Below are 21,714 nucleotides of genomic sequence, written 5' to 3' on the forward strand. Positions count from 1 at the left end.
AGGCGGTGCAGACAGGTGACAAGTCCACATCACCACCCTCATGGCAGTTCCCATAGAAAGGCCTGTGGGGTGGTGAGCAGCCGGCATCCGGTTTTACTGAGGGTGTATTCGTAGCCCGGGGACGGCCAGGTGTCTCTGGGTTGGGCTGTGGGGCGTGAGGGCTGGTCAGTGCGGAAACAAGGTGGTGGTCAGGTTGAAGCCCCTTGAGAGCCTTATGCAGTCGCAGCCTGCCGTCTCCCCTCTTCTGCCCAGGACTGGTACGTGCGGCTGGCGAAATCCCAGTGCTGGACTCGGTCAGACTCTGCCCTGCTGGAAGGCGCAGAGCTGGTGAGCCGGATCCCCGCAGGTGACATCGGCGCCTTCATGATGCACTCGGTACGCCGGGGCCGGGGACGCCAGAGCCCTGTGTTGCTTTCGTCCCTCGTGCGGGCTTGCTTTGCTCCACTGTCCCGTGACCTGCTTGTGGTGTGTGCCGCTCACCTCTGTGCCTTAAAGGCAGACAGCCTGATCCAGACAGGGCAGCACGTGATCGCAGCCACCCAGGAGTCCTAAAGTGGGGGGGTAGTGTTTAACTCACCCTTTCATGCAATTAAAGGAAATAAGTTAGAAGTGTTAGTCGCTCAGTCATGTCCGATTTTTGGCGACCCCGTGGATAGTAGCCCGCCAGGCTCCTCTGCCCATGGAATTCTCCAGGCAAGAGTACTGGATTGGGTTGCCGTTTCCTTCTCTTGCCGACCCAGGGATCAAACTTGCATCTCTTGCGTCTCCTGTGTTGGCAGGTGGATTCTTTACCGCTAGCACCACCTGGGAACCTGAAGGAAGTGGGAACCCTTGAATTGTAATGAGTTCTGACTGCTTGTCTCGGGCTTATGAGAGGCGGTATCAGGATGGTGCTGTGGTCGTGATTTAATAGACTTGTTGAAGATGTTCTGGAATTAGGAAGCCCCTCCCTGCACGCAGTGCACGCAGGGAGGCCCCGCCCTCACGGGCATCCTGCAGGCCACTGAGTGGGGCTGGCCACAGCCTTGGCGGGTCCCTTCTCAGACCTCCTGGGGCCTGTAGGTGATAAACCTTCAGGTGTCATGGTGCTGCCTTGAGTAGACCAAGTGGGAGTGAAGTCGGGGCCCAGGGAACAGTCCATGCGTGACATGGAGAGTCTCAGGGTGCAACCACAGAGCCACATGTTCTAAGCACTGCCCCTCCATCAGTGTGAAAATAAAAGCTCCGTGGAAAAAGAACAGGATAATCAGTTTGCTAAAATCATTTTAAGAGCCATTCAGTGAAAGCTGATTTGCTGGTAAATGATAAGCTTGCTTGATAACCGATTTATTGAATTTTCCAAATTTGCTAATTAGACTTTTAACAACTTTAAAGAAAGGCTCAGCTGTAATGGCTGTACCAGAGGGCTCAGTTTTGGCCACTGGTGATGACACGCTTTTCTGAATGTTAACTAAAGATTGGCCAGAAAGATCCTTAAATGGCTTTCAAAAGCTGGCAGAGTGCAATGCAAATTGAAGCATTATCGAATGAATGCTGTTTTTCCAATCAAACTTGCCACATTTCCATGCCTGGTTTGATTTCTTTCAGCTGCTTTTGAAACATCACTAGTCTTTTTCAAACACTGGAGACATTCGGTGTTCCACTGATTTGCTGGGTGGCACATCAGCTTGGTTTTGTATCTGTATCAGTTAAAATTCCATCATATTAAATTTTTGACTTCAGATAAATATGAAAGCAGAAACATTTCTTTAAAATTAAAGTACCAGGACTTCCCTGGCTGTCCGATGGTTAGGACCCTGCACTTCCACGCAGGGGTGTGGGTTCCATCCTTGGTTAGGGAGCTGAGATCACATGTGCCTCGTGGCTAGGCCAAAATAAGTAAATAAAAATTGAAGGACCGAGTAGAGTCCAGGAGCATACCTCCCTGGCCGGCTGTTGGACGGGGGTGTTCGGTTACCTCTGAAAGGAGCAGCAGGAGACGCGTGCTCACAAGTCCCCGGCTGGGCTGGGCTGTGGTCTCTGCATGTCCGTGCTCTGCTCTCTTCTGCTGGGCCTCTCTGGCCCGACTGATCATGTGTCACAGTCGTTGTTCAACCTCTAATGCCCTGATTCAGGAGTTCAACCTGAGCCTGTTGGCTCCGTGCCTGGGCCTGGGCGTGCGTGAGGTCTCTGGGGGCCAGCGGAGCCCCCTTTTTGAAGCAGCTCGCACGGCGACTCTGGACCGCGTGACCGTTGTGGTCCAGCAGCTTCCTGCCGTCCACCAAGCTTTCCAGCCGTTCCTACCTGCGCAGCCCACTGCCTACCGGAGCAAGCTGGATGACCTCTTTGGTAATTAAACTGAAAGCTCCTCTTATTTTTATAAAGTGCTGCAGAGCCAATACCAGGCTTTGCACTGAGTGAAAGTACAGTGAATGCCGTGTATCTGACACGGAGGCGTTTATAGAGGTAACCGGGAGCCCGCCCTGGGCCCTGGCTCTGCACGTCCTCGTATGTTTCCCGCTTTGCCATTCTTTGACGTGGCCCAGGCTCCAGGCCCCGAGCAGCGCAGTCTCAGCCTCGGGGATGCGGGGCCCGGGCTCGTGGGACGGCAGAGTGTGTGCCGTGTGCTCCAGGAGCCGTGTTTCCAGCCACCATCAGATTCGCGGGGAAGATCAGGGCCTCTGCTGAGGCTCATCCACCCAGGGGGCCTCCTGTTTCAGGGGATGCTGTGCTGTATCGGACTCTGACCACCCTGGCCCGGGCCCTGGCCCAGTACCTGCTGGTGTTCTCCAAGCTGCCCAGCCATTTGCACCTTCCTCCTGAGAAGGAGAGGGACACCGTGAAGTTCGTGGTCATGACTCTCGAGGTAAGCCGCCGCACGGGAACTCAGGCTCAGAGCGGCGCGAAGTCTGAGGGCACGCCCACAGAGGGAGGAGGCTCCTCCGTCTGAAACCCAGAGCGGTGCGGGCCTGACGCCCGCGGCCCGTCCTTCCCGCAGTGACCGTGTCCCGCATCGCGCCCACCCCCGCTCTTCTGAGCACGCTCTCGCTTCTTGTCACTCCGTTGTGCAGTTTGCGTCGTGAGGTTGGCAGCAGCCTCCGTCACCTCTGCCTCTGGGCTGTGGGGGGCGGGCGCTCTAAGGAGTCAGACCTGGGACCTGGCCTCCCGCCCACCCAGGGTCTCCCAGGTACAGGGTGGGGAGGCCTTGTTCACTTATTTGTGAGTCTGTTTCCTTGATGCCGAGATAGTTTTTTGATTTACTACAACGATCCGTTTAAACAAAGTCGTGTGTATTCCAAACTTAGATATTTGAAAAGTAATAATCTGAGAAATTTGTTGTATTTTAAATTGAGCAATAAGCCTGCTATTTCAGCTGTGGGGAATTGAACGCTCAGTTGGTGTTTACACTTATAAGTACCCCTGAAATGTGTGCACACGGTGGGGCATGGTCCTTTTGTGCACCTTCTGGAGAAGGGTCCGGCCTGCACCCTGAGCGGCAGACCCCTGAAGAGTACCCACATCCTGCTGCCTGGCAGCAGGGGGACAGCGGCGTGTAGACGGCACTCGCACGCTTGTTCCTGAGGCGACAAGCCAGCCCCTCCTCGAGCCGGAGTGCTGTGACCCCACCCTTCAGGCGTCGGGGCCGCAGGAAAGCTGGCAGACAGGCCCCTGGTGACCGTGCCGAGGCCGCTACCGTCGTCAGGGGCAAGGCTGCCCTCCCTGCAGCGTCCCATTCCGGGCTCAGTCCAGCCTGTGAGGGCTCTTGGTCCCATTTCACAGACGAGGGAAGCCGGGCTGAGAGGCCCTACCCGCTGGGACACAGCCAGCACAGCCTCACTGTCAGATTCAGCCTCGGTGACTGTGGCAAGGCCAGGCCTCGGGCTGTGGGAAGCTGTGGGAGTCCCCGGGCTGTTGGAGGCCCAGGCCATGGGAGCCCCAGGCTGTGGGAGCCCCCGGGCTGTGGGCTGTGGGAGCCTCAGGCTGTGGGAGCCCTGGGTGAGTGCCCAGCCTGCAGCCTGAGTGGTCGGAGCCGGAGGCACGGAGGCTGAAGGGCAGGTAACCAGACCAGGCAGGCGTCCCGCCAGTGAGCAGGTGGATCGGGGTTGGACTGGAGGGGCTGGGAGTGGTGGCCCCAGAGCCGTGGCTCCGGAGGGAGGTCTGGACGTGCCCGATGGCGGGCCCTGGGGCGGCACAGGGCGCGGGGCCTTCCTTCACACGACCTGCCCCACAGGCGCTGTCGTGGCACCTGATCCACGCACGGGTCCCGCTGAGCCTGGACCTGCAGGCGGGCCTGGACTGCTGCTGCCTGGCTCTGCAGCTGCCCGGCCTCTGGAGCCTGCTGTCTGCACCCGACATGGTGACCCACGCCTGCTCCCTCATCCACTGTGTGCGGTTCATCCTGGAGGCCAGTGAGTCTGAGACCGGGGCCTGCTGTCCTTTGGCCCTTGAAGCAGCAGTCAGTGCCGCAGGGCTAGTGGCAGACGGTTATTTGCCACCTGTTCTGCAGGCGCTGAGTCGGGAATCGGGGTGAAGAGGTGGAGGAATCACGGGCCTTGCCTCCGTCTCCAGTCTCCTGGAGTCTGCACTAGAATTTAACTGGAATTTGCTTTTGTGTAGATTTGGAATTTCAGCTTTCAGAAGAAAAATGCTTCTAATTTATGGCCCTTTGATTTCTGGTCCTAGTTGACTGTTTCATTCTTTTAGTTCTAAATCATCACAAGACTAATAAGATTACGTTAAAAAAATTAACTTGTTTTCTGTTATAGTCGAAATGCTTGTTGCTATACTGCATTAACTTTGAAATAAAAGTGTCTTATTCTTTTCAAGGGACACTGTCCTTAACGAGAGTCATTAGCCAAAATGTTTTTAAAATTGGATGTTATAGTTTACATGTTAGAGGGTGTCTTGATGTTTTGTATTTTTAAATTAAATATTATAGAGTGGTGTTTTGAAGAGTCATTGTTTAAATTGTTTTCATCTGTGCATTTGTAGTAACATGAAAACAAAGATCCAGGGCAGGGAGTGATTTATGGAAGCCAAGCTTCTTGGGGGCTCCAGGCATGCTGTTAGCAGTAATGGATCATGAGCTGTCTGATAAAAGCCCTCCGGGTCAGAGGTGGCAGGGAGCAGGACTGAGGAATACAAGTGTCAAAGTTCAGATCCTGGTGCATTTCGGATTAACCTAGAGATGGATACCTGAGTCCAGTGGGTCTAAAATTGTCCCAAGTTGATTGTAGGAAACTTCACCCTCATTTGACATAGTCTGTCACTGGGGAAGCCCTCGTAAGGCTGCGTGAGTGTGACAGTCTGAGTCAGGACGGGGCGGCGGACACACTGTTTGTTCCTCTGTTTGTTCTGTGGCGATTTTAGTTGTGGTGCAGCCTGGGGACCAGCTTCTCAGTCCAGAAAGAAGGATGAACACCCCCAAGGCGGCCAGAGAGGACAGCGTGGATTCAAACACACAGAGTAAGGCTCACGGTCATTCCTCTTACCTCGGGTCTTCGGGGGCTTGAAATTCATTCACGCAAGAGGCCCCCTATGGGGTCAGTGTGGACGCTCGACCTGTCCTCGGCTGTGTCCTGCTCGTCCTGGAGCTGGGGGCGGCACCTTGCCCGCCCCGCTGTGGGCATGCCCCGCCACCTGGCTCTCCATGACCCCACACCCCGCGGGGCTGTCCTGCTCAGCTGATGGGGCTGCAGGAGGGTGAAGTGAATGAGTCCACGTGAGGCACCCACAACAAGTCACGTCTCTGGCGCATGTAGCTGGGGGTGGGCTGGTGCCTCCCACTCTGTCAGGCCGGGCAAGTCGGGGGCGGGGCCGCGGTTTGGGGTGTGTTTTGACAGAAGGGTCTTCTCTTACGGCGGTGTCTGTTCAGACGCTCGGTACATCGCTGCAGCCTGTGGGATGGTGGCCGAGATGGTGGAATGCCTGCCATCGGTGTTGGCCTTGGGCCACAAGAGGAACAGCCACACGCCCGCGTTCCTCACGCCAGTGCTCAGGAACATCATCGTCAGCTTGGCCCGCTTGCCCCTCGTCAACAGCTACACGCGCGTCCCGCCCCTGGTGAGTCAGGCCCTCCCTTGGCGCAGGACAGAAACGAGGCAGGCTCTCGGCAGGCCCCTGACTCGGGGGTCCCCGAGCAGGAAGCCAGGTCATGACCGCTACAATGCCCGCTGGCAGGGGCTGGCGCGCTCCTGTGTGCAGTCAAGACACCTGTCTGGATTCCTCAGGCGTGACGTGGCTCGATCGTTAGTAGAAATGCTCTGAAACAGGGTGAGGGATTACGTGACGAAATAAGGTGATTTCTCCCGTGGTGCCAGATGTGATTCTAAGGTCATCAGACCCGTTTGTTTAGTGAGAGAGCAGAAATTACACCCTCTCGCATGCCTGTCAGCAGTCACCCCAGGGCGGCCTGGGGGTTTGGCACAGCCGCAGCTCAGCTGCTCTTCCAAAGCTGGCTTCAGAACCGGAGCCAGGATCCAGTGGGCATTGTTAAAGGACCTTGCTCCAGATAACTGACTGGGCTGGACGAGCAGGGTACGGGCTGCTGGGGCTGCTTCACTGCCCTCACACCTGCCAAAGGCAGAGAGGGCCCGCGGGCTGCAGCCAGCTGGGGGGAAGGTGGGCTGGGACCTGAGGCAGGCGCTTGTAGCTGCCTGGGACGGGCGCGTGTCAGCTGGTGGGCACAGCTTCTGTGCATGCGAGGTTCTGCAGTGGCTGCTCGGAGGAGGCGGTGGGCCCTTGGCCTGAAGAGGATTTTGCTGTGGGAGGGGAAGGAGTCCCACGCGGGGGCTCCTTCTGGGGAAAACCCCAGCAGCTGCTGTCCCAAGGTCACCGTGGACCTGGGAGTTGCGGGCAGTGGTGATGCCTGGCGCCTCGGGTGGAGAGCTGGGGAGCTGGCACCGACCTCGGGCCATCACCGTAGGCGTCGAGCTGGCTCGCCTTTGGGCGTGCGTGGGGAGGCCCGGAGGCCCCCGTGTCTGGCCCGCACAGACCACGCCCGTAGATGAGGCTCCTTGTGCGAGCGCTCCACCCCACGTGGGTCCTCGACCTCCGTCAGGACGTTCAGCAGGGTCTGGGGTGTAAGCAAGGGGCCTCGAGAGCGTCTACCAGAGGCGCTGGAGCTGCTGGGCCAGGTGACCACCTCCAGGACCACGTGGCCGGCCTCAGGGATCCAGCGCGAGCCCTCGCATCCTTGGGAGGCCGGCCGGGAGCTGGTATCCTGCTGCTGGAGCAGCGCTGGCCGACGAAGCTGGACTCGGAGAGCTACCCCTCTCCGCCGTGTCCACAGCCAGGGAGCCGTGGGGACAGAAGGCACGTTTCCGGGTGCCCTCCCCGTCCGGCCACCCTGCCTTCACTGTTTCTCTCCCTCCCTCTCAGGTGTGGAAACTCGGATGGTCGCCCAAACCGGGAGGGGATTTTGGCACAGTGTTCCCTGAGATCCCCGTGGAGTTCCTCCAGGAGAAGGAGGTCTTCAAAGAGTTCATCTACCGCATCAACACGCTGGGTAGGCCGGGGCCCTGCGGGCTCCTCACCCTAACATGCCTGCTGGGAGCCGGGGCGGCAGTGGGTCTGCCTTCTTTTATTCCAGGGGGAGTTGAGGCAGGACACAGGCGCGTGCGTGCGTTCTGTGATACACGAAAAGCTGTCGTGGTGACACGTCTGTGTACACGTGTGTGTGTGAGAGACCGTGTCTTCCCACGCGTTCATGTCAGGTCAGGCGGTGCCCTCGTGATGGGTGGTGCTGAGCCGGGTTCGGCCTGGGTCTCAGCCCCTCAGCTGGAGGGTGCCGTGGTTCTCTGCGGGAGCCGCCTGGGATCGCTGCCGCCCCGGTTCCCGTGTGCGGTGCCAGCAGCCTGCAGGCGGAGCCAGTGTGCCCAGTGAGGCAGGGCGAGGGGTGGAGCCCAGGTGGACAGCGCTGGGCTGGGGGCAGGCCGCGTTGACCTCCAGGACTGCGCTTCTGCCATCCATGACATGGAGGTCGTGGCTGATTCACACAGTTGCTGCAGCCTTAGAGATGGACAGGGGCCCCTGACGCACAGCGTCTCAGTCAGCACCAGGGTCCCAGGCTTCCCTCAGGACGCCACCTTGCTGACTGCAGCGTAGCGGAAGTTCACCCTCTCATCCCCGTGTCGTGGTTGGGGATAGCCCTGGTGCGTGAGGGCTGTCATCGGCAGAGACCGCGAGGCTGTGCCGGCCGCAGCCCCACGTCGGGTCCCCTCCTCTCCCGGCCTCTGCGGGGTCCGTACTGCTGTGACCCTGGGGCGTGGGGCGGCAGACACCTCACTGCCTCCTCTCCTCCCTGAGTCGAGCGGTGACCCCGAGCAGCAGTCTAAGGCCACTGCCCTTGGCATGTCTCTGCCCTCTTCCCTGGCGGTCCCCTGCTCCCGCCGCCTGCCCCGCTGTGGTCAGGTGCCCCCGTCTGAGCTGTCAGTCGCGGTGCGGGACCGGAGGCGGCCCGCGGGCTCCTCCTGACGCCTGCCGTGCTGCCCGTTGCGCCTTGTCCCTTCTCTTTTCCTCCTGTGTGAGTCAGCACGCATCTACCTGGACCGCCCGTCTCGGCTTGTCTGTGTGTCTAATCCGTAGCTGAATCGGTTGGTCTGTCTGTCCACATGCAGGTTACCGGAGAATTCCTGACGTTTGATGCTTTGATTTTCTGTCCTTGGCACCCCATGCTTGCCCCTTGTAGCCCAGATTCAAGTGGCATGGTCTCCTGCCCCTCCCGCCTAGGGTCACGGCCCTCGAGATAACTGCTCACCGAGCACCACCTTAAGAGCGGCTTGGGACGGTGGTGCCTGAGAATGGCCCCTCCGAGACGCCCTCCTCACGGACTGGACTCCCCCACAGATGACACTCTGTCTCGACCTACCGCCCTTCTTGACGGGGTCAGGGCAGCCATTGCTCTAAGCTTTTATGCCGCTGCCCTGAGGTAGAGTTCACACGGCAGCCTGTCCGTCCACTCAGGTGTGGTTCCACCATCGAGCCTGGACGCACCCGCGCGGTCTGGGGGTTTGACTCTAAGTAAGGACGTCCCAGCCTCTGCTGAGTGGGGCAGAGGGCGCTCTGACCCCATCTGAGCGTCACCTGCTCGGACCATCCACACAGCTGGGTCCAGAAGGCACTTCGCACCAGGCTGCCTGGGCTAAACTCAGCCGCGTCGGTCTGCTCACCACTGGGCTCGGCTGGCAGTGAGGCTGCATCGCAGCGCTGTCCTGAGGCTCTGGGCAGTGGCTGTGTGGGCACCTGGCCAGCGAGAGCCAGAGTGCCCACTGCCCCGTCACGCAGAGAAGGTGGAGCAGCGGGGACCCTCTGTCTAAAGTGACACTCACGTTTCAGGGTGGACCAGCCGTACCCAGTTTGAGGAGACGTGGGCCACCCTCCTTGGCGTCCTGGTGACTCAGCCGCTCGTGATGGAGCAGGAGGAGAGCCCCCCGGAAGTAAGGCCGCGCGTGGGCTTGTACGGCAGCACCTCGCTCGTGGGGGCCGGGCGGCAGCACGCCCTTCCTTGTCTGTCTCACCCGGTTTTTAAACGGGTAGCCAGTCACATCCTGACTGGTGTCCCAAGGTCTGAGTGCTCTGAATCGTGGCCGGAAGGTGTTTACCACAGCGTGCTGGCTCCAGGTCATAGAATTACGTCCTTTCTTAAGTATTTTTTGTGTTCTGCTCCTCGGTAGTCAGATATGGCATGTAGCAACATTTCATCAAAAAGAAAAGATGTCTTAAAGGCCACACATACTTACCAGTGTTCATTTCTCTTGGCTTGTTTTGCAAAAATTTTATCGGGCTTGTAGTGTTAATGCATATTATGGTAGTTTAATATTAATAGAAGACATGTTCCGATAAAGGAAAGCCTGAAATAGTAAAAGTCCTCAGATACAGTTTCTTCAGGTAGAAGATGTGGTATGAACCAGCAGAAATGGCAGTTCAGAGAGTATATACGTCAGATGTCACCAGGGGTGACTTTCGCCCGAGTGGAGCTAGCAGCTTGTCGTATGCAGGGCCCCTAAAATTGGTAAGGAAATTGAGGACAGTTTCTTAAAAAGTAATTCCTATTTGGAGGTTTATGCCTGAAGGAAACCTGGCTTTGAAAAGCAGCCATTTGCCCATCAGATTTATCTTAAATCATAGATGGTTGTGGATTCTGGTGAATTTAGGCAGACGCCCCGGGACCCCAGCTGGGAAGGCACGTCCCTCTGTCCCTCTCGGGGCCTGTGCCCGCGAGGCCACCTGGCCGGGCAGCCCCGGGGGAGGCAGCATGCTGCCGGCTCACGCCTTGGTGACCTGGGGCACTCCTTCCAGGAGGACACAGAGAGGACCCAGATCCACGTCTTGGCTGTGCAGGCCATCACTTCCCTGGTGCTGAGTGCGATGACCGTGCCTGTGGCCGGCAACCCAGCCGTGAGCTGCCTGGAGCAGCAGCCCCGGAACAAGCCCCTGAAAGCCCTCGACACCAGGTGGGCCCGAGAAGCGCCTCCCCAGGGCACGGCCGCGTGGGAGCAGGGAGGCGCCAAGGCACCCTCTCCTTTGCTGCCAGGGTGGTTTGCTGGCTGAGGCTGACGACCTGGCCTCCAGCGTTGAGGGGCGGCTCTGGCGGAGCTGAGGGGGCACCTGTGCAGGGCCCAGGGGCCTTGGCTGTGCCGTGTTTGCTGGAGGGGAAGCTGGGAGCCTGGGGGTTCACTGTGAAGATTCTGGAGGAACCCGGTGGCAGTAACCTTTGCTCTGAACTTAGGTTTGGGAGGAAGCTGAGCATCATCAGAGGGATTGTTGAGCAGGAGATCCAGGCGATGGTTTCCAGGAGAGAGAATGCCGCCACTCACCACCTGTACCAGGCGTGGGACCCCGTCCCTTCTCTGGCCCCGGCCACCACAGGTTCCAGGGGGCTCGTGGGGAGGGTGGGTCACGTGAGGGTGTCAGCCTGCACCCTGGGCCCATGAGCACGGCTGGACTGTCCCAGCGCCAGGATGGGGGCTCAGGAGGGCCCATCCTCCAGAGAGTCGTCAGGGCTGCCGGCTGGGTGGGCGCCTTGTCAGCGGCCACTGGTGCTCCAGCTTTTGCAGCTCAGCCCACAGCCAGTTCCCATTCAGAGTCTGGTTTGTTAGGGAAACAAGTGATAATTCCGCTTCACCGTGTCAGCTTCATATGCTGTGCAGGGACGGGACTCCCCCCTGCGGGGACACTGAGGGCTGTGCGGGGACGGGACTCCCCGCTGCGGGGACACTCAGGGCTGTGCGGGGATGGGACTCCCCCCTGCGGGGACACTCAGGGCTCTGTGGGGACACTCAGGGCTGTGCGGGGACGGGACTCCCCCCTGCGGGGACACTCAGGGCTCTGTGGGGACACTCAGGGCTGTGCGGGGACGGGACTCCCCCCTGCAGGGACACTCAGGGCTGTGTGGGGACGGGACTCCCCCCAGCGGGGACACTCAGGACTCTGTGGGGACACTCAGGGCTCTGTGGGGACGGGACTCCCCCCTGCGGGGACACTCAGGGCTGTGCGGGGACAGGACTCCCCCCTGCGGGAACACTCAGGGCTGTGCGGGGACGGGACTCCCCCCTGCGGGGACACTCAGGGCTGTGCGGGGACGGGACTCCCCCCTGCGGGGACACTCAGGGCTCTGTGGGGACACTCAGGGCTGTGCGGGACTCCCCCCTGCGGGGACACTCAGGGCTGTGCGGGGACGGGACTCCCCCCTGCGGGGACACTCACACGTCCTTGCTCTGCAGGCGCTCTCATCAGCCATGACCAGCTCCTGCTGCAGCTCAACCCCGAGCGTGAGCTGGGGGACACGAGCTACAAGCTCGGCCAGGTCAGTGCCCGGCGAGCAGCCAGCGGGGCTGGTTCCTCCCCACCCGCCCTGTCCAGAACAAGCTGGCTGTCCTCTGCGTGTGCAGGGGCTTTGTTAAGTAATGCAGAAACACAGGCCCACAAGTGTTGTCTGGCGAGAGGATTGGTTTTGAATCGAGATCCCACCTTCTGGTCCATTTTGTGCCAAGACCTCACCCTGACGTCCTTCAGCAGCCAAGTTTCCTTTTTTCTTTTTCAATGTTCCCTGTCTTAGAGGGGCTCTTCTTCCCCCTCCTCAGCTGCTCCCGTAGGCCTCATTCAGGGTCTTAAGCCCCGAACCCCTGGGGGCCTGATCAGCCCTGCCCGGGCACTGGGGGCAGTGCTCGCCTCAGGGACCCCACGCGGGACCTGCTGCCCAGCACCCCTTACCTCCAGCCCCTGAGCACCGGCCCCCACCCTCTGTCCCCTGCAGGTGTCCATCCACTCGGTGTGGCTGGGGAACAGCATCACACCCTTGCGAGAGGAGGAGTGGGACGAGGAGGAGGAGGAGGAGGCCGAGGCCCCGGCACCGTCGTCCCCGCCAACGTCTCCGGTCAACTCCAGGTTGCCTCTGCCTTCTGTCCACGCAAGCGGGAGCTCCGATTACTCACTTGTTTGGGGGCCTCTTGAAATGAACCTCTCATGTCTTTTGGGGGAAATTGCAGGAAACACCGGGCTGGAGTCGACATCCACTCCTGTTCGCAATTTTTGCTTGAGTTGTACAGTCGCTGGATCCTGCCGTCAAGTTCCGCCAGGAGGACCCCCATCATCCTGATCAGCGAGGTGGTGCGGTCGGTGAGTGCCGTTACCGCCCCTGCAGTGCCCGGCGCTCCTGTGGGCTCACATCACCTGCCCAGGGCCCGTGCGGAGACGCGGTGGAAGTTGTCATGCTTCTCAGGCCAGGGGAGGAGCCGTTTCCACAGGCGCAGTCCTGGGCAGACACGCCCCGGCCCAGGGGCAGCATCTTGGAGTCAGCACGTTACCGTCTGTCCTTGTCTGCGTTGTCTCCTTGGGCCTGTGACAGACGGTGCCCCCACCAGCAGCCAAGCACCGACTCCGGGTGATTGTTCTCCGGCTGTTGGCCGGTAGAGTCCTTCACATCTGGGAGACCGGAGGGGACGCCAGGGAGTGTAGATTCCTGTGGGCAACACCCATCAATCCTCGCAGTGTTGAAGTCACACCTGAGAGGTTTTCAGTTCAGTTCAGTCGCTCAGTCGTGTCCGACTGTTTGTGACCCCATGAACCGCAGCACACCAGGCCTTCCTGTCCATCACCAACTCCCGGAGTTTACCCAAACTCACGTCCATTGAGTCGTTGATGCCATCCATCCATCTCATCCTCTGTCGTCCCCTTCTCCTGCCCTCAATCTTTCCCAGCATCAGGGACTTTTCAAATGAGTCAGCTCTTCACATCAGGTGGCCAAAGGATTGGAGTTTCAGCTTCAGCATCAATCCTTCCAATGCACACTCAGGACTGATCTCCTTTAGGATGGACTGGTTGGATCCCTTTGCAGTCCCAGGGACTGTCAAGAGTCTTCTCCAACACCACAGTTCAAAAGCATCAATTCTTTGGCGCTCAGCTTTCTTTATAGTCCAACTCACACATCCATACATGACTACTGAAAAAGCCGTAGCCTTGACTAGATGGACCTTTGTTGACAAAGGAATGTCTCCTCTACTTTTTAATATGCTGTCTAGGTTGGTCATAACTTTCCTTCCAAAGAGTAAGCGTCTTTTAATTTCATGGCTGCAGTCACCATCTGCTATGATTTTGGAGCCCCCAAAAATAAAGTCAGCCACTGTTTCCACTGTTTCCCCATCTACTTGCCATGAAGTGATGGGACCAGATGCCATGATCTTAGTTTTCTGAATGTTGAGCTTTAAGCCAACTTTTTCACGCTCCTCTTTCACTTTCATCAAGAGGCTCTTTAGTTCTTCTTCGCTTTCTGCCATAAAGGTGGTGTCATCTGCATATCTGAGGTTATTGATATTTCTCCCGGCAATTTTGATTCCAGCTCGTGTTTCTTCCAGCCCAGCGTTTCTCATGATGTACTCTGCATATAAGTTAAATAAGCAGGGTGACAATATACAGCCTTGACGTACTCCTTTTCCTATTTGAAACCAGTCTGTTGTTCCATGTCCAGTTCTAACTGTTGCTTCCTGACCTGCATACAGGTTTCTCAAGAGGAAGGTCAGATGGTCTAGTATTCCCATCTCTTTCAGAATTTTCCACAGTTTATTGTGATCCACACATTCAAAGGCTTTGGCATGGTCCATAAAGCAGAAATAGATGTTTTCCTGGTACTCTTGCTTTTTTGATGATCCATCGGATGTTGGCAATTTGATCTCTGGTTCCTCTGCCTTTTCTAAAACCAGCTTGAACATCTGGAATTTCACGGTTCACGTATTGCTGAAGCCTGTCTTGGAGAATTTTGAGAATTTTGAGCATTGAGAGGTTTTAAAAGTCCCTTATTCAGTGCCAGTTTGTCACCTGGGTTACCGTCCAGAAGGAGGGGCACCTGGTGACTGGAACCATCACCTTAGCTGTTTTCTGTTGTTTTTACCTAAAGATGTCTCCTTATGGTAATGACTATTTTTTTTCAAGCCTGTTTTTCTCAGTATTCCTTTAAAGGTTTCTAGATTGTTTCATATTTGGTCAAGTTGAGATTTTTAAGAACCTCGTTTTTAATTTGTAATGTAAGTTACAAATTGACTTTTATCAAAAAAGTCAACAAAGCCCAAGTACTGGTAAAGATCTTGAAAAAAACAAGTTACTAGAAATTCTCGATGGTCCAGTGGCTAGGACTCGGCGCTTCTACTGCTGTGGGCTCAGATTTCATCCCACAAACCACATGGCATGACCAAAAAAAAAAAAATTGTCTATTTAAAAATAATAATGAAATACAAAGTTTTTAGTGACTTGGCATTTAACGTCTGGCTCATCAGCAGTCCCTGGGTTCTCGTTCCTCCTGTGTGTTCAGCCTGTTAACATCAGGTAACTTCTGGAAAACACTGCCATGCAGGTGGGAGGGCACAGGAGAGAGAGGCAGGTGGGTCAGCACCGCTGCAAAGGCATGTTTGACCTTGTGACCCCGAGAGGCGCGCCTGCCTCCGGGGGTGGCCCCTGAAGACTAGCCAGCCCCCACCTCCGGCACTCTCCCGGTGATGGGGGCCTTCCACCTGCTCAGAGCCTGTCTTCAGGTGTATCATGAGAGACTGGACAGTGTGGGGAGGCAGAAGGAATCGTTGCCAGAGCACTGACTTCTGAGCCAGTGGCCCGTTTCTCCTTCGCGGCTTTGAGAGCTGGGCTGGCAGTAGCCGCAGCGTGTGAGCCTGGCCCCGGGGAGACAGCGGGCCCCCTTCCCTCCTGGGCCCAGGCTCCCGGGCAGGTTCGGCTCCGCTGTTTGGAACCCGGGGTGACCTACCCCCTCCCATCCACATGTCCGTCTGCAGCTCCTCGTGGTCTCGGACTTGTTCACGGAGCGCAACCAGTTTGAGATGATGTACCTGACGCTGACGGAGCTGCGGAAGGTGCACCCCTCGGAAGATGAGATTCTCCTCCAGTACCTGGTGCCCGCAACCTGCAAGGCGGCCGCCGTCCTCGGGATGGTGAGCGGAGGGTGTGCGGGGCCTCGGCCGCGGGAGGAGGGGGCCCCACATCGCCGCGCAGCATGGGGTGCCGGCCGAGCCTCTGGCGGGGCTCCTGTAGCCCTGGTCCCTGAGGTGGCACGGTGCCTTCTCCAGGGGCTCGGCTGTGCCCATGGGGGGACGAGGCCAAGTCCTCCCCGCTTCAGTGAGCCTCCACCCCCTTCAGTGTGCCGCGGACCCCTCCCCTGCAGCCACCATCCACAGAGCAGGAACAAGGAGTCCGCTGGCTTCTGCTGTTCGAAGCCCGTGTGGCCCTCTGGGTGTGGCGCCCGAAGTGGAGGAGTCAGGGTTGAGGGGTCCTTTTGTCTCTGTGGGAAGTTTCGCTGCTGGGCACATTCTCACGGTAATTGTGCTCAGGCCTGAATCCCAGAGGCTAAAGCTGTGTTGTCAGTAAAGGGGGTGAGTAATGCCTTTAAGAAGAGGCTTAGACAGGTTGGCCTGGCGTGAACCCTGCTGGTGTGGAGGACAGCCCTGGCTCCCTCAGGACAGGGACACAGGCCCCTCGGACGGGACGCTGTCCTCCGTGGCTGTACCCACGCAGCCGCGGAGTTGCCGCGGAGTTCTCAAGCTTGCTTTTCTCAAGACTTCCCCAGGTTGTGAAAGCTGCCCCCTGCGGGCCCTGCTGGTGGTTGGTGGCCTTGGGTGTGGGGTGGGGAGAGGAATTCTCTGCAGTGTCAGCTTCACCGGGACCACAGGGCAGAGTTCCCGGGGGCTGGCGGGTAGTCGCAGGGCCAGACAGCCTCTAAGGCTTTTGTGGAGTGAGACAAGGCCCTTGGCTGGCAGTGGTTGCTTGTCCCTGGGCGAGGTGGTCTGTCCCCAGGGAAGTCCGTCACAGACTCAAAGCTGGGGTTCTTCCCGGGGCCGGCCCCGTGGGCTCCTGTGTCAGGCACACACCGAACTCCAGCCCCAGGAGAAGGGTGTGAGCACGGACACGGCAGGGAGGCGCAGGGAGCCCCCGCCCGTGGGGGTGCTGGGGGCCCCCGCGACACCCCAGCCCTGCACGCAGGCCTCGCCGAGGGCTCTGTTCTGCGCTCGGGCCCCCGCAGCGCGAGGCCAGCCTCCCTGGGGGGTGGGGCCGGCCCAGCCCGCCGTGTGCTTGTGCCCAGGACAAGGCGGTGGCGGAACCAGTCAGCCGGCTGCTGGAGAGCGCGCTCAGGAGCAGCCACCTGCCCAGCATGATGGGCGCCCTGCACGGCGTCCTGTACGTGCTGGAGTGCGACCTCCTGGACGACACGGCCAAGCAGCTGGTCCCTGTCGTCAGCGACTACCTCCTCTCCAACCTCCAGGGCAGAGCCCAGTGAGTGGACGCGGCCTGGGTTTGTCCGACGGGGCTGGGGGTGCCTGTGAGAAGTCCACGCACCCATTTCAGAGCATACAGCAGACCCCGGCTGAGGCGCCAGCAGGGGCCCACGTGGGCGCCCTCCTTACAGGGACGGGCTGAGGTCCCTGAGATAGGAGGACAGTGCACGGTGCTGGCAGACGGCAGCTGCAGCCGTGTGCACTGATCTTGGCCAATGTCTTGGTTTTAGCTGCGTGAACGTGCACAGCCAGCAGCACGTCCTGGTGATGTGCGCCACGGCCTTCTACCTGATCGAGAACTACCCCCTGGACGTGGGGCCGGAGTTCTCGGCCTCCATCATACAGGTGAGCTGGCCTGGCCTGGGCTGTGCTCTGCAACAGGGGGCTGGGCCGGCAGAGGCTCCCGCCTGGGAAGGGACAGGGCGGCCGGAGGCCCAGAGGGGCCCTTTGACTGGAAGCTTTCCCTCTGTGCAGATGTGTGGGGTGATGCTGTCTGGAAGCGAGGAGGCCACCCCGTCCGTCGTCTACCACTGCGTCCTGAGGGGCCTGGAGCGCCTCCTGCTCTCCGAGCAGCTCTCCCGGCTGGACGCGGAGTCCCTGGTCAAGCTGAGCGTGGACCGGGTGAACGTGCACAGCCCGCACCGCGCCATGGCGGCCCTGGGCCTCATGCTTACCTGCATGTACACAGGTGAGCAGGGCACCCCTGGGCCCGGCCAGAGTGCACCGCTGAGCTCCAGGCGCAGGGGTTCTGGAGGGGCCTCCAGTTTTCTGGGCCACTGAGCTGCATAGGGTCAGAACCCCGTCTGGGAGTGGCTCTCAGACTGACCCCTGTGCCCTGTGGGACTCGGCTGGGCCCTGGAGGCCGGGCCCCTGCCCCCCAGTGTCAGACCATCAGGAGGAGTTTGGTAAACTCCTGTGTGAGCTCCAGGCCCCCTTCCCAGAACCGTCCAGTTTTACAAACCAGTGGCACAAAATGGCTGTGTTCCAGGAAAGGAGAAAGTCAGTCCAAGCCGAGCCTCCGAGCCCAGCCCAGCCGCCCCCGACAGCGAGTCCGTGATTGTGGCCATGGAGCGCGTGTCCGTCCTCTTTGACAGGTGAGCCCGAGCCTGCCTGCCCGCAGCCGGGGGCAGCCTGCTTCCTGCCTGTGCCCCAGGCTCTGCGCCGCAGGCCGAACTGGCACCCAGCTCCCAGGTCTGGATTTGGGTGGCCCCAGGGCTGTCCCAAGTGCTGGCCTGGGTCCTGATGGCGAGGGGCAGTGTGGCAGTGTCGGGGGCCTCTGAGGAGATGGCCTGGAGCCTGCTCGGGGACAGAAGCAGCCATCCAAGCTGCTGCCGTGTAGAGGAGAGCCTGGGGGCCGCGTTAGCAGCGGCTCGGGAGGAGGCTGCTCTTGTGGCCCTCCGACAGCCTTACCAGCAGGCAGCATCCCTGAGAGCCTGTGATGAAGGCCTGCCTATGTGTGTGCCCTGGTGTCCAGGACGGGTTGGAGGCCTCGTCCGGCTCTGCCCCGGGCCTCTCAGGCTGTGTCTGTGGCCTCGGGGAAGCTGGCTCTGCGCCCCTCAGCTCTGGTCAGCTCGGTCAGCAGGCAGCCATCCAGGTGATCACAAGAGCGTACTCCGCAGAACCTTCTCCGGGCCTGCTCTGGCCGGGTGAGGTGCTCTGGAGAGCTGGGCTTGCGGGCTGCATCCACGTTGCCTGTTTTGTGAGTGTCCGCAGTCCCGCGCTCACGCAGCCCCGCCCGCAGGGGCTCGCACTCCAGTATTGCTGCGGGATGAGCGTGTCTGCCGGGGCAGGGCTGGCATTCAGCCTGACCGCGCTCTCGACGTGTGGGGGACACCAGGTCAATAACGCTGACTTTCCCTCGTGGGTTTCGCTCCCACGGGCCGCGGCTGGCGCCTGCAGGCACACCGTGGCTGGTTTCCAGGTCCCTTCTGGTGCATTTCAGTCACATGCAGCTTTCTGTCCCATCCTCGGCGTCCACCATGATTGGTTCTGGGGAGCCTACCCCCCACGGGCTCCAGAGTCTGCTGACGTGCAAGTCCCTCATGTGCTGGTGCAGGGGGCCCGCCTCCGCACCCCCGAGGCGTGCGTGCACGCAGCTACCTGCAGATGGGGCTTGCACACGGAACACACGGACATGGAGGGCCACCGGCTGAGGTGTGCTGATGGCCAGTGGCCTGAGTAGCCTGCTGGCTGCCCCTTGGTCCTGGGAGGGCCCTGTGCAAGGGACCAGCCGCGGGTGTGCTGAGGGCAGGCAGCCTGGGGACTCTGGGGCAGGTCTGGCGAGAAGGGGGCCTAGCCGGGGCACTGACGGGTTCCAGGAGCGCGGACGTGCCTGAGGTCCTCGCGAGGATGTGGGTCTGCCCGAGGGGCTGTGCTGTGCCATCACCGCGCCAGCCGTCTGTGCTGCTACTTCAGGATGCCATCCAGGTCGGGAGCCGCCGCGGCCGGGGAGCCCAGGCAGGACGGCTCTGACCCGGGCGCCCCCCCCACCCCCCCGCAGGATCCGGAAGGGTTTCCCCTGCGAAGCCCGTGTGGTGGCGCGCGTCCTCCCCCAGTTCCTGGATGACTTCTTCCCGCCCCAGGACGTCATGAACAAGGTCATCGGCGAGTTCCTGTCCAGCCAGCAGCCATACCCGCAGTTCATGGCCACTGTCGTGTACCAGGTGAGGGGCCGGGGCGGGAGCCCAGACCAGGCCCCGGGCTCCCCAGCTCCTCCCCCAGCCAGCGCTGACGGGGCGGCCTCGGGCCCGCGGCCTCCTCACAGGTGTTCCAGACGCTGCACGGTGCAGGGCAGTCATCCATGGTGCGGGACTGGGTCATGCTGTCCCTCTCCAACTTCACGCAGCGGAGCCCGGTCGCCATGGCCATGTGGAGTCTCTCCTGCTTCTTCGTCAGCGCGTCCACCAGCCCATGGGTCTCGGCGATGTATCCTTGTGTGGTCCTGGGCCCAGGGGCAGCCCTGCCGTCAGCATCCTGGTTGACGTTTGCATCAGCATTTTGGAAACCTGAGTTCTGTAGGAAGCCCAGGTGTCAGGGTGACATTTCCCTTAAGCCCCAAGAGAGTGAGGCAGGGACCAGGAAACAGGAGCCTGTGTGTTCCCTGCGCCGAGCGGGGCTCCGGGAGGGGCTGCGGAGGGAGAGGCCCCTGGAGGACCCCCCACGTCCGCCTGTGGGTCTGTGCAGCTGGGCGGGTCGCTCGTGCTGCTTTTCATTAGCCCTGTCACATGCCGTGTGTCACCCTCTTGGGCAAACGCTGAAGTCAGTGAAGATCCAGTTCCCACCCCCGAGACGCTGGCTGCCAAAAGGGGACGGCCCCTCCCGTCAGCCTTCCCCAGACAGACCGCAGAGCCTCAGAGTGGACGGCCGTCCCGGCGCTGAGAGCGGCCTGGGTGGGCGGCATGGCTCTGCGCTGGGTGTGCAGGAGCCAGGCCAGGTAAGCGCTGCGCGAGGAGCCGTCCCGCGGGGCGGGGGCTCCGGCTCCCCGGGCTGAGCCTATGGCTGGAGGGGCTGGACCCAGGCAGCAAGCAGCTGCCGCCCAGCCTTGGGCCGCTGCTTCTGCAGCTTTGGGGACCCCCCCGGCACCCCCTTCTGTCCGCAGGCCGGTGCCCTGGGGGAGGCAGGAACCCCCGGGCGGACAGGAGCAGGTCTCCCCGAGCTTGCTGCCTTGTGCCCTTAACTGGCCGGCCAGCCTCCCGCACGTCGTGAGCAGGATGGGCAAGCTGGAGCAGGTGGACGTGAACCTCTTCTGCCTGGTGGCCGCGGACTTCTACCGACACCAGATAGAGGAGGAGCTCGACCGCAGAGCCTTCCAGTCCGTGTTCGAGGTGGTCGCCGTGCCGGGAAACCCGTATCACCGCCTGCTGGCCTGTTTGCGGAGCATCCACAAGGCCGCCGCATGCTGAGTGCCCACACGGGTGGCGACGAGGTGGCCCCTGGACCGCAGGGCCTGGCCTGTGCCAGGCAGCAGGCGGCACGGGCTTCCCTCCGGGCAGCTGGGGGGCGGGCGTCCTGCCACGTGGTGGCGAGGCTGCGCACGGGGCGCACATGCAGTGACGTTTGGGGTTGAGCCTGAGTCCTCGGGGCAGGAGCTGCTGTGCGGGCCTCGTGCTGGGGCTGCTGGGGAAGCCCTGGGCTGTCACCAGGCCCCAGCTGCTCCCGCCTGGGGGGCAGGATTCCTCTGCTCTTGGCGGCGAGCCATCCGCCCTCCACTGTCGCGCGGGCGGCAGGTGACGCCACGGGCTCTGAGGCGTGGGTCCTGGGGTCTCTCGGGCTCCTGCAGAATGCACATGCCGGGTCTGGCCAGGCGGGGGGGCTGGGAGTGCAACAGCTTGCGCTGTCCTCCCCGTCTCTGTCTTCTCAGGATTTAAAGTTTAATTCTATCAGTAAAGAGATTAATTTTAAGGTAACTTTCTACGCCCGTGTACAGTCTGTGCATCACCAGGTCAGCACTACATGTCACGGTTCCGAGCAGGTGGACGGGTCTGTCCCCGCTCCCTCCACAGGGCTCTCTGTCTGGCAGCCCCTCTCACCTAACACCTAAACCCCCACCAGCCACCTCTCTTCTGAGTTCCCGTTTGGAGTTCAGGGCAGTGCTGGGGTGCTGATGTCCAGTCAGGAGCCCCTGCCCTGCTGAGGGTGGGGAAGGAGCCCACCTGGCTGGCCTGGGTGTGGACGTCCAGGCCGGCGTCCCTCCTGCATCGTGGGCCCAGCCCCTCGCTGGCCGGCAGCCCTGAGGGAGCAGCAGCATAATGTGTCAGGAGCAGAGCTCGGTGTCTCGGCAGGTGCTCGAGGAAGACCCCAGCGCCTCCTCGGCCCTTTTGGTCCATCGGCAGGGCCTCCTTTCAGCTCAAGAGAGCGCAGGTCTGTGCCTACAGCGCCAGTGTTGAGCAGGAGGGGGCCGGGCACAGCTGCCACTCCCACCCTAGGCCCTGGCCCTGGCCCTGGCCCAGCTCGTTTCTGGGCCCAG

The 21,714-nt window shown here is 60.4% G+C and overlaps 1 protein-coding gene across 13 annotated transcripts in view; it reads left to right on the forward strand.

Moving 5' to 3' along the window:
- HTT (huntingtin) overlaps positions 1-21,154 on the forward strand; it is a 131,795-nt gene extending 110,641 nt beyond the window's left edge. For all 13 annotated transcript variants that reach the window (XM_081580280.1, XM_081580319.1, XM_081580301.1 and 10 more), the window contains 21 exons: positions 253-375; positions 2,115-2,328; positions 2,700-2,845; positions 4,211-4,388; positions 5,350-5,445; positions 5,855-6,042; positions 7,360-7,486; positions 9,316-9,416; positions 10,279-10,433; positions 10,709-10,848; positions 11,703-11,785; positions 12,236-12,366; positions 12,468-12,597; positions 15,255-15,410; positions 16,556-16,746; positions 16,979-17,093; positions 17,223-17,436; positions 17,737-17,842; positions 19,249-19,411; positions 19,513-19,673; positions 20,437-21,154. In XM_081580280.1, the coding sequence (XP_081436406.1) occupies positions 253-375; positions 2,115-2,328; positions 2,700-2,845; positions 4,211-4,388; positions 5,350-5,445; positions 5,855-6,042; positions 7,360-7,486; positions 9,316-9,416; positions 10,279-10,433; positions 10,709-10,848; positions 11,703-11,785; positions 12,236-12,366; positions 12,468-12,597; positions 15,255-15,410; positions 16,556-16,746; positions 16,979-17,093; positions 17,223-17,436; positions 17,737-17,842; positions 19,249-19,411; positions 19,513-19,673; positions 20,437-20,650 (3,132 nt within the window). In that variant the 3' untranslated portion in view covers positions 20,651-21,154. The remainder of the gene's footprint in view (positions 1-252; positions 376-2,114; positions 2,329-2,699; positions 2,846-4,210; positions 4,389-5,349; positions 5,446-5,854; positions 6,043-7,359; positions 7,487-9,315; positions 9,417-10,278; positions 10,434-10,708; positions 10,849-11,702; positions 11,786-12,235; positions 12,367-12,467; positions 12,598-15,254; positions 15,411-16,555; positions 16,747-16,978; positions 17,094-17,222; positions 17,437-17,736; positions 17,843-19,248; positions 19,412-19,512; positions 19,674-20,436) is intronic.
- Positions 21,155-21,714: the final 560 nt, after the last annotated feature.

Source organism: Giraffa tippelskirchi, chromosome 1 (assembly GCF_054371585.1).
Source record: "Giraffa tippelskirchi isolate mGirTip1 chromosome 1, T2T-mGirTip1v1.2.pri, whole genome shotgun sequence".
NCBI lineage: Eukaryota > Metazoa > Chordata > Mammalia > Artiodactyla > Giraffidae > Giraffa > Giraffa tippelskirchi.